The following is a 12,712-nucleotide window of genomic DNA, read 5'->3' as shown; positions in this document are numbered from 1 at the left end:
CAACAGACGATGTAGATCGTTGAAACGGCGAATATCGATAATCTTTTCAAGACTAGGTTCTGAGTTTGATTCAGTTGCGTGAAAAATCTCCTTCGGCGCGATGTTTGGCTCATTGTGAAGTTCAAAATGGTGGCCGAGTAAATTGTCAGATTCACAGGCGACATGTAACGAAACGATCTGATCATTAATTTTGGAGTTTTGTAACTCAGGAGGTTCGCGGTTTGTATCGATGATGTCTCCTGACACTGTTTCAACAGTTTTTATGAAATCTTCTGCTGATTTATGGAAATGAGGACTAATTTTGTTCTCCGAATTGACATGTCCTCTGGATTGACTTGGGGGCGTACAAAGTAGCGGTCGATCGCTAACGGTGTCACTCGTACCAGTGGTCGGACACTGGGCACATTTCTCGGACACTTTTGAGGTCGAAATATTATTTTCAATTTTGGATTTCTGACTCTGAGTCATTATTCACGATGATTTTACCGAATTCGATTTTTCCAGGCCATTTATCACGATTTGACAACCAACTTGGACCTGACCACCAAAAATCCGAATTCGATAATGTTTCGGGTTGGACTCCCCTCGTGACTAAATCTGCGGGATAATCAGCGGTGTTGACATATCTCAAACTTTGTGAAAATTCCAAAATTTCCGAAACTCTGTTTTGGGTGAATATGTCTTGTTTTCCATTGCCATGCAACCAATGCAAAACTGCCTGGTTATCCGACCAGAGTGTGCGCGCGGTAACGCAGAATTTGGTTTCGAGAGCTTCTGACACGTATTTCGACAATCTCGTAGCGATGAGCGTTCCCATCAACTCAAGTCTAGGCAAGGTCAGAAGTTGACTATTTATTGGCGCTACTCTAGATTTAGCCATAACTAAACAAGTCTAGTTATGTTCACTTAAAACATAGATATCGGCCCCATAAGCTACAGAACTTGCATCCGCAAATGCATGAATTTCTACTTTCTGAGTAGGTTTTGAAAATAACACCGCGGAATTACAATGTTTTTAATATTGTATAAATCTAGAGCTATATCATTCCACTTATCAAGTGTGTCAGAATCAATGGGTTGATCCCAATGGTGATCTTTTAACCAAAGTGATTGGATAATGAGCTTAGCTTTCACGACGATAGGAGCAAACATACCAATGGGATCGTAAACTGTCGCGCTATAAGCAACGACATCTCTCTTTGAAGTTTGAGGACCAAATTTTAGCTTATCGGGGGTTTTGATTGAGAGCTGGTCCGAAATACTATTCCACCTCAATCCTAGAACGCTCACACTAGTTTTGTTATTTGCTTTGTTTTCCTCTGTCATTATGACGTGGATATATTTGTTGTTAGTATTTCACTGACGGAGGTTAAAACTTCGTGTTACTAGAATCGAAGTGGACGTTTCATAGAAGGAATAAGCCTGTGCTTCATTATCACAACCTGATATTACGTCATCGACGTAAATATCCCTTTGCAGCTGAAGTGCAATTGGATTATCTTTGTATTCATTTGTAAGTGCTCGAATGGCCACATTCAAAATATATGGGCTACATGTGGCCTCAAATAATACTGATAAGCCACAAAGCTACTTTCAATATCGGATGGATTGGTGAGCCAAAGAAACTTTGAGAACTTTCTGTCACTTTCAGACAGACGTATCATCAGAAAGGCTTTTTCAATATCTGCAACCAGCGCGATTGAATTAGCCCTGAATCTTATCAGAATCTCGGTCAGTGAATTGAGCAAAGGAGGACCCGTCTCCAAACAGTGATTCAAACTAGGATGGTTTTTATTAGTGGTCGCAGAAGCGTCATATACAAGGCGAATCGGTGTTGATTCAGAGTCTTTTTTGACGGACCGATGAGGCAAATAATGACCAATGGTTAGTATCGTCATTGGGAACCAATTAAATAAAGTCGCTTTTGAGCTGTTCAGAAAGAATTCTATCATATATTTTCAGTGAATCTGATTCTAATTTTCGAATCATACTGCGTGTTCGCACTTCTGCTGATTTGAAATTTGTGGGTAAAATTGGGTGATTTACTTTCCACAGCAATTTTGCGACAAACTGATTATTTTCCACCGCTAAACATTTGTCGGTATATTCTTTGTATTGTTGTTCATGTGTAATGTTGAGTGCCTGTTGTCTTGTAATCGTATCTTTAACACCCACTGACTCCAGGTCCCAGTAACTAGCAATCATGTTATCCATTACACTGTCATGTGCTCGGATAGAAGCAATGGTGAATGAATTTGTTTTGTTTGTCCTGTTGTGTGTAGTGAAAGGCCCTGACAGTAGGTACCCTAAGACAGTCGGTATAGCGTTTGGTTTGCCCCTAACTATGTGTGAGTTGTGTATAACAAAATCCCAATAGTGATCGGCGCCTATCAGAATATCGATGTTTAATGTGGATCGATTTGACGGCGGATAGGCCAACGATAGACCTATCAAATGTGGCAAACGTGCAATATCGTAAGTTACAGTGTTCTCCAATCCCTCGGAAATACAGTCGACCATCAGTACATCGATCGGGGATTTAATGCCATCTTTGCTTTGTAGTGACAGCGTGGTTCTCGGTATGCACTGCACACCGGAACGCGGATTAGAGAACGAATTCAGACTCAATAATTCGTTATAATTTGGGATTACACCTAGTTTACGTGCGAAAGAGTTTGTGACAAAGCTTCTATCACTACCATTGTCAAATAGGAGGGTAGCAACACATTTAGTACCTCGAAAATGCGTACTAACTCGTGCGGTTTGAAGCATTGCGCGTCGCCGACTGTCAGAGTTAATTTTTGAGTCACTCCCGGTAAAACGCGATTGTTCACCAGTATTTGCTGAATGTGAAAAATGCGAGTTTGCCGTGCTAGAATTCGTTGAATTTGTTTGCGCAGTTCCAGATTTATCAATCGACGTATGATGTTTACTCTTACAAACACGGCAAGTGAAATGCGACTTACAATGAGACAACATGTGCTTTCCCAAACAATTAAAGCATCGTTTATTTTGGGTAATACATTCGACTCGATCCTTCCTAGTTGAAATATTTGTACAATTTGTGGTGTAATGCTTGCCTTTGCAATATATGCAATGTGGGGTTCTGTCACCAATTTGTGTTCTATCATGAGTGTGATCAGTTTGTGTGACATGGTTTTGTTTCTGTTGATCAGAGGTACCACTGTAAGATTTGTCAGTATTATTGTAATTACGACGCCCATATCGTTTGGACTTGAACTGTGTTGAGTCATGTGTACTCTGGGTGAAAGCATGTATTGCTGAAGGGTTTGTGTCGTAATCTACCTGACCTATGGCGAGGATTTTAACCTCGTGTACATGTGCTGACTGAGTGTGACTAATGTCCATTCCCCGCTTGGGTTGGATCGCGCTAAACTTTGTTGAAATTGAACTGGGAATGTATCCAGTATCATGGGTATGAGGAGTTTCTCATAGCCCGCCTCTGGTACACCTAATAAAAGAAGTGCTCTGATGTGCTTTTCCAGGGTATCATGATATTTCCGTAAAAAATTGGCATCATAATTGGGTGCGTCTGCTGTGCGTAATGCACGCATGTGAGCAGCGATAATTTGATGTGGCTGGCCGAATCGTTCGGTCAGAAGCTGGAGTGCCAAACTGTAATTTACTATAGTGAGATCTAAGTCGGTTATTACTTCTAGAGCCTCCCCCTCTAACGACCTTTTCAAATAAGCAAATTTGATTATAGGACTAAGTTGTGGATTTAAACCTACAGCAGCATTGAACATATCCCAAAATTCAGCCCACCCCGTATACTCGCCTAAATAGACGGGCAAATCAATACGAACATGAAATGAAAAATAAAATATAAAAAAAATACCAGGTTGAAAAATATTAGTTGCTCCTTCGAATTTCGCTAAAGCCTTACCTGCATTTTACCGATATCTGCAGAATAAATCAAGAAAACTGCACAAATTTACTCCATTTAGGAATTAATAACGGTTTGCCCGAACGCATGGCACAGTTGGAGGCGTGGCCTGTTCAGCATTTGTCAACAACCAATCACAAGACTGGTTACGAACCACATCGAGGTCACGACTCGGTTAGCCTTGCTCAACTGGTTCGTTATTGAAGTTAGCAGTATATGCATATTCAATTATTGAAGTTAGCAACATGTGGATATTCAGTTATTGAAGTTAGCAGCATATGCATATTCAGTTATTGGAGTTAGAAGCATTTGCATATGCAATTGTTGAAGTTAGCAGCATTGCATATTCAGTTATTTAAGTTAGCAGCATATACATATTCAGTTATTGAAGTTAGCAGCATATACATATTCAGGTATTGAAATTAGCAGCATATACATGTTCAGTTATTGAAGATGGCAGCATTTGCATATTCAATTGTTAAAGTTAGCAGCATATATATATTCAGTTATTGATGTTAGCAGCATATACAAATTCAGTTATTGAAATTAGCAGCATTTGCATATTCAGTTATTGAAGTTAGCAGCATATACATATTCAGATATTGAAGTTAGCAGCATATGCATATTCAGTAATTGAAGTTAGCAGTATATGTATATTCAATTATTGAAGTTAGCAACATGTGGATATTCAGTTATTGAAGTTAGCAGCATATGCATATTCAGTTATTGAAGTTAGCAGCATATGCATATTCAGTTATTGGAGTTAGAAGGATTTGCATATTCAATTGTTGAAGTTAGCAGCATTGCATATTCAGTTATTTAAGTTAGCAGCATATACATATTCAGTTATTGAAGTTAGCAACATATGCATATTCAGTTATCGAAATTAGCAGCATATACATGTTCAGTTATTGAAGTTAGCAGCATATACATGTTCAGTTATTGAAGTTAGCAGCATATACATATTCAGTTATTGAAGTTAGCAGCATATACATGTTCAGTTATTGAAGTTAGCAGCATATACATGTTCAGTTATTGAAGTTAGCAGCATATACATATTCAGTTATTGAAGTTAGCAGCATATACATATTCAGTTATTGAAGTTAGCAGCATATGTACCTACATTTGTGTAATGTCACAAAAAACTTGATTAACATGTTATCTGTACCAATGAATTGTAATGCCCACTGAATTTTAAGCAGAATATGGGTTGTCTAAAGCTATAGAGGTAATTGTACATCAGACGCTACTTAACCATAGCATCAAATTCATTGAAAATTATATGTATAGTAAATTCTGAATTATTATGCCTACCAAATTGTAAGCACCTAAATAAACAATATAAAATAAAATCCAAACCTCTATCTCGCGTCAACGACTTATATTTTACGGAGTGTATAGGGTTTTAAACGTTTGTAAAAGCAATTACTGGAACATTATCGACAACAACTATTGAGCATATGATACCTGTGAATATATATATATATATATATATATTGTAATAGCACATGCCTACCCACCCTAAACCCCAAATAACTTAATTGATGAACACACACACATTTGCTATCAAATATGGAAGCATATATTGCCTTAGTCGAATTTAGTGCCCAGTGTTTCCGTTACCTCAAAATGTCATTTTACGGCTGTTAAAATATAAAAAAGGTATTATTTTGAGAATAGGGAAATATCGATAAGATAATCGTGCATGTAACGCTATAAATACATTTTGATATAATTATCCGTAATTACTCGTGACATACAATTATGTGTTCTTTCATTACTAGTTGAAACCCTGTACTATAGATGGTACAGTCCTATGCTATTTGAATACCCATCCATGATATTTGGAATTGCTGTATAGAATATGATTAGCGACGACTTTTGGTCCTCAGTGCACATGCATGATCTAGCTTGGTACCTTAACTGGAAAAGGGGAAAATGAAGCTTCTACGCTCCAACAGCTATAAATTATGAATATACCACTGACATTTGCTTGAAGAAGATGTGAAGTCATCTACTTGGTCGTGAGTTACCTGACTGTGTGTAGCCTAACCGATTCCATAATCCTATATAAGGTCCTGGGTACGTTCAGTGTCGTTTTCTCGATTATAGTTCACGTATGATCGTGAAACAAATTATTCGTTGCTAAAAAGTAGTTGTAAACAACATTTCGTGACGTGAATTACACTGTTATAAGAAAACAAAGTGAAATTTCATTTCAGTAAAAATGTTAACAAATCGAGAAATGTTTTGTTCAAAACATGAACAGATGAACCGTATTTGAATGCAAATACTTGTCCTGCAAGAATGTGTTTTCTGTTACATGAATTAGATGGTAACCACAATGGGAAAATTGTGAAGCTAACATCAACGGCCAAGACAATGCGATTTTACAGTTTTGAAATGAACGTTTGAAATTTTAATGAGCATTTCAAAAATGCAAGCATTTCCCAGTCCATGTCAAAAGTGCAGTTCAATAAATGTAAAAGTTTGAAACATGAAAAACATGTAAAAATGTATCATCTTTTTAGTTTACACGTGCTAGATATTTACATGTTTAATATCAAACATATCAAACGTGTATATTAATCTGCTGTTGGCCATACCTCTGAATTAAATGACAATCATTTATAATCACATTCGAAATCATAACACATAGAACAAATCTCACAAAGTTTTTTCTGATAACAAATAATTCATTCATGTATCAACTTTATATTATATCTACATTGCCTACTTTGATGTAATATATTAATATTGATAGTAACAGTACCAGTGTGCATTTTGTGGAATTAATTAATATGCATATACGAGTGTCGGCAGACAGATAATATGTATTAATAGATGCAAACTCAGTTATGGTAGGAGTTGAGTAAATTTCATGAAAGCACAGATATCTGCTAACCCTTACGAATCGAGTGAGTGTTTCGGGTGAATAAAAAACAATACAATTGAACGTGTCAGCAAGCAGTTGCATTTCCCCGTGCATTTCCCAGGTGAACCGAGGATAATTTGGGTATACTGTACGATTTGTTATATTTACAATACATACATGTGTACATATATATACAATATCATGTGACATTGAAATGACCATTCTAATGTGTTAATGTGTAACATCAGTTTACAAGTCATAGATATATATTCAGTTTTCTGCATAGTATTTCTAGTGTTGCGGCTTTTTTTAACAATACTTCCTGATCATGCTTTCACGCGATAATTTTCCACAAACAATGCCTTAAACGGCTGTGGAAATTGAACTCCATTGAATTTTGTATACACGTATCTTTCTCAGATGTTCGCAATTTTCACGGAATGTCCGCCCATCCTCATATGATTCTCGTGTGGAGATCATCCTTTTCTGTTTCTTTTTGTTTTGTTTTAGTAGTAACCTTGGTTGATTGTGTTCTTATAAAAAAAAGGTTTTATGTTGAATAATTCGATTCAGTGAATTAAGGATCGAAATCGGAATATTGATCTAAATCATCTAACATGTGCGTGAACACGTAACGTTACGTATACAAGATAGTAATGTAACTTAATCGTCTAACACGCGCGTACGTCGATACTTTTGCAGATTTGCGATATGAATTTGCTATTTCTAAGCATGTGTAGAGTAACGTACATTCCACCACAACAATTACGCATTCATACGATCTGTACACTTTGAATAACGTTGGTTCCTGGAGCAGCAACACAAATTAGTCATATGCGATGTTGGATAACCAAATAATATTAGTCATAGTTATGAGCATTACACATTTAATCTGAAGATCATTTTACTTGACCTTGGGACATCTACATTTGTTCCAATAACAAATTAGTAATTATTAGTGATTATATTTGAATGAAATAATTTAGCATTTCTTGCATTTGTAATGACTTTCGAAACAAAGTATTAATTATTCCAGACCTGGAACAGTAACGTACATTTTAAGGGTATTACGTAATTTTTCGCATATAATATAATGTATCTTAATGCAAAATGCAACAATTCCCTTCTGAAATTCCAGCAAATTGTCTGGGATCGTACTTGCACCACTCTAGGGTAGTTGAGTGTATGTGAAAATGCAGAAGTCATGGATATTTCGGAATGTTTTTTTCTTTAGTGTTATCAAATTTGCAAAATGTAGCAGGTGGACGATTAATTCAAGATTGCGAGGTGATAAACTGGTGGATATTCACAATCCAATTGACATGATATAATCATAAATTTTAGTAGTACCAATATGCCATTCTCCAAATATGAGTAGTCTAGAAAAGTATACTGACAAAATCGATGGAAGCGGAACATCACAAACCCCCCCCCCCCCCACAATAGAGTCAGTCAGACCATGTGTACGTGAAGGGTAAGCATCTGCTACTGATATGCCACACCCGCCGTGATGTTCCAAAGTCATGTCAGGGAAATAAATCAATAATCAATAGTCAGCCTCAAATTCATGACAGAGCAATGAGCTAAGTTGGTATTCAAACACACATTCCGAGGTTTGGGTTCAAGTCTAGGTATGATAAGCATATTATTACAAAGTCAATCAAAGAAAGCTTAGAAAGAACTTCCGTGTGCTGGGAGTATTGGAAATTGCAGTATTGGTATTAACAATTGATTCAAATTAATTAATTAATTGATGGAAAAGCTGGAAATTACTTATGCAGATTTAAGTGTAAAACTGAGAAGGTCTGCACAATGTAACAGACCATCTGTGTATCAAGTTTCTTTGAAATTAGTACTTCAAATATCAGTGTGAAAGCTTAAAATTGGTTAATAATGCAAATTAGGTAATTAATATGTACAGATTTTAACCCCAAACTAATCAGATCTGCCTGTTGTACTAGAGCATGTATGTACTAAGTTTCATTGAAATGTGATGATTAGTACTTGAAATATCAAAAGCTGAAAATCAATTAATTATGCATATTAGGTAATTAATATGTACTTATATTACCCTAAAAACTATTAGGTCTGTGCAGTGTCCTATGACATCCATGTACGAGGTTTCATTGAAATGTGATTAGTACATGAGATATCAGTGGAAAAGCTGAAAATTAACTAATTATGCAAAATAGGTGATTAAGATTCTCAAATATTTACCCTAAAACTAATCAGATCTCTGCATATCGTAGTGGATCTATGTATCAAATTTCATTAAAATGTGACGATTCGTACTTGAGATATCAGTGGAAAATCTGAAAATTAACTAATTATGCAAATTAGGTGATTAATATGCAGAAATATTTACCCCCAAACAATCTAACTCTGCATAGTCCATGTACTAAGTTGCATTGAAATGTAATGATCACTACTTGAAATATCAAAAGCTGAAAATGCAAATTAGATAATTAATGTGTACTTATATTACCCTAAAAACTATTAGGTCTGTGCAGTGTCATATGATATCTATGTACCAAGTTTTATTGAAATGTGATGATTAGTACTTGAGATATCAGTGGAAAAGCTGAAAATTGACTAATCATTATGCAAATTAGGTAATTCATATGCACAGATTTTTATCCAAAACTAATCAATTCTGCGCATCAGTTCAGAGCATATTTGTACCAAGTGTCATCAAAATCCAATGAGTGGTTCTTTAGATATCTGTGGAACAGTCATGAAATACCTAAAAAATAGCAAAAATTATCATGCAAATTCGGTAATTAATATTTACCCAGAGCATCTATGCACTAAGTTTCATCAAAAACCGATGTATGGTTATTGAGATATCAGTGGAACAGACGGACACACACACACACACACACACACACACACACACACACACACATACATGTACAAACTAACTGCTTCGCACACGGGAGTTTAAAATGATCAATATACAATAACTGGGGAAATTATGTGATATAAAATTCCTTTAACTTAATTCTCATTGTGTACACACTAGACATGATTCAGAGTTTGAAACTGGTTATTTAGTGTACATACCACTGCAACAGCAGCCACATATTACATCAACCATTTGGTCATAAAGCTTCACTCAAGTAATGTCAGTGGGTTGAAATAATTGGCTTAAAACAAAGTACTCTATTCACATGCACTGGTGTGCATATACAGTGATGATAAATGTATTCTTGAAATGTCTATGAATAGCTATCCCAATCACATATCCTCTGGACCAGGATTTATAGTGTTTGACTCTCAATACCAGGCCATGGTACAAACAGCTCGGCCAACTTGTTCAATAGTTGAGAATGAACACACATTCACCTGTAAAATTCCAAATCAAACTTTGAGTTCAGAAGTGTCTGAAACTGAAACGTGTGCAAATTATTAGTATGACCCAACTGTATCTGTTACAAACTTGCTTATTAAAAATGGGGTGACCTCAATTTGCATATGTAAAAAAACTGTAGCCGATACTAATATGCCTATAAAAACAAGATACATGTATGCATGAAATCCATCCATAAACAACCTGGTTCCGAAATGCCAGAAATGCTCTATTTTTGATGATTTTTTAGCACAAATTGAATTGGAAATTGAAATATCACTTTTTACCAAAAATTACAAAAATATTCATCAAAATTAGAGAATTGAAGATATCATCAAGAAATGAACAAATCTGAGAGAGGTTCACATGTAGTACCTATATGTATAATATGTTTTTAACAAGAAGTCGAAAATATCACTTTTTACCGAAATAACAAAAATATTCACCAAAATTAGAGAATTAAAAATATCATTACAAAATGAACAAATCTGAAAGAGGTCCACATGTAGTACCTATATATGCAATATCAAAGCAATCGGACTTACGGTTTTTAACAAGTCGAAAATATCACTTCTTACCAAAAATGACAAAAACATTCACCAAAAATTGAGAATTTGAGATTTTCACATGAAATGAACAAATCTGAGAAAGAACCATCCAAGATACTTGCATATCAAATTTAAAAACATTCTGAAGTTGAAATTGTAAAGTTGACGACGACGAACAATCAGTAATATGAACAGCTTCGCTATGTAGACTTTGTCGACAACGTAGCTAAAAGTATTCATCAAAATAAGAGAATTGAAGATATCATCATGAAATGAACAAATCTGCGCGAGGTCCACCTGTAGTAATTATATATATATAATATTCAAAGCAAATGGACCTGCTGTTTTCAACAAGTCTAAAATATAACTTTTTACAAAAAATCACAAAAATATTCAACAAAATTATAGAATTAAAGATATCATCATGAAATGAACAAATCAAAGTGAGGTCTACCCTATAAGGTATTTATACACCTAGTATCAAAACAATCAGACTTGTATCTTTCAAGAAGAAGTCAAAAAAGTAAATAGTTGATGCAGACGACAGATGATGGATAATCACTGATAGGATAAGCTCTACTCGACAAAGTCGACAACAGAGCTAAAAAAAACTGGCAATTACAGATCTAAATGGAGAAAAAACAAGTGTGGGATTACGGAAATAAACACATGACCAGGAAAATGAGTCAGATGACCAAGAATAGTATAAATAGTGTATTATAAAACCTGGCAATTAAGCATTTTGACTGGACAAGAAACTCTAGATAAATTTTAATAAATGCAATGCATGAAGAATAAAAAAAAATATATTTTTGATGAATTTAGAAAAATATATGATTTCTTAATGTTTCTCACTAAAAAAATGAGCAAGATGAGAAAAAAAATGTCATGAATTCATCAATGCATAAAATTCCATCAATGGAAAATGCTTTAAAAAAAAAGTTGAATCTTAATAAATGCTTGCATTCTAGTTTATTAAATACAATATTAACAAATTTCTACAGAAAGATGTTACATAGTTTTTTCAATACAAACACTAGATGTTTATGACATAAACATTTCATATCGGTGATGGTCAACAAGAGTTTGTAAACGAAAGTCAAAATAGCCACCAATCGGCCATATTGGATCAAATCTAATGTAAAAATACAAATTGCTATCATACAAAGTTTGAATGAAATCCACCCAATCACCTCTAAGAACATATTCTAAAATAACTGTCAGTTATTGATAAAAACACAAAGCAAATTGATGTACAAATACAAATAATAATATTTAAACTTAGACATAATATGCAAAATATAATCTTAGAGTTTTTGTCATGTTATGAAATAATATATTTTCTAAGACTAATTGGCCTTCAGCGTGACCAAGATCAGTTCAAAATCTAAACTATTATCACAAATCACAATCGTGCACTTCTCATTATTTCAAATTCACTGATGTCTATGCTCTAGATTTACTTCCTGTTGACATCCATGACTGGTTAGGTCAAGGATCAAAGTGCATCCAATTAAATTTACACTTCAGCAAAAAGCCATCAGTTTATTACACTGTACATAATATACATATATTCATATAAATCTAAGTATAGCTATACTAAGCTAAGTATGGATGTTGCACTAGAGATGATTCTGTATAACTAAAAATTTTGTACACAGTTTTTATTTGCTGGTAATTTGTGCGAGTATTTTGACTGGTATTTCCTTCAATTTTATGACACTGGGAGCACTGTATTTTTCATCAGTACACTAAAAATGATTTGTGTCATTGTGAATCTTATACCACGTTTTTTTTTCAGTTTTAAATTGTATCAAAGAATTAATTTGTTAAATAGACTACTCAAAAACAAATAAACTTTAATAACAAACAAACTGAGCGTTCATCAGGATTTTTAAATAATTTGTAAAATGCTACAGTAGCACACTATGCTGGAAATGATTGATACTTCACCGAGCTGCCTATTGGAATGTAAATACAGTAATACAGAGTAAACAAAGGTTAGATATTATGGTAGCATAGTGTGAACAGTT

At 34.7% G+C, this 12,712-nt stretch overlaps 1 protein-coding gene across 1 annotated transcript; it reads right to left on the bottom strand.

Moving 5' to 3' along the window:
* Positions 1–1,908: 1,908 nt before the first annotated feature.
* LOC102805019 (uncharacterized) lies at positions 1,909–2,772 on the bottom strand. Its single transcript, XM_006820372.2, has one exon. The coding sequence runs from the start codon at positions 2,770–2,772 to the stop codon at positions 1,909–1,911; it is 864 nt and encodes a 287-aa protein (XP_006820435.2).
* Positions 2,773–12,712: the final 9,940 nt, after the last annotated feature.

Source organism: Saccoglossus kowalevskii, chromosome 4 (assembly GCF_978046115.1).
Source record: "Saccoglossus kowalevskii chromosome 4, keSacKowa6.1, whole genome shotgun sequence".
Classification (NCBI taxonomy): Eukaryota; Metazoa; Hemichordata; class Enteropneusta; family Harrimaniidae; genus Saccoglossus; species Saccoglossus kowalevskii.
Note: the sequence above shows the minus strand (reverse complement) of the source record. Positions and strands in the feature narration are given on the sequence as shown.

Coding starts and splice junctions, on each gene's coding strand:
- LOC102805019 (XM_006820372.2), bottom strand. CDS start 2,772: ATGCTTCAAACCGCACGAGTTAGTACGCATTTTCGAGGTACTAAATGT.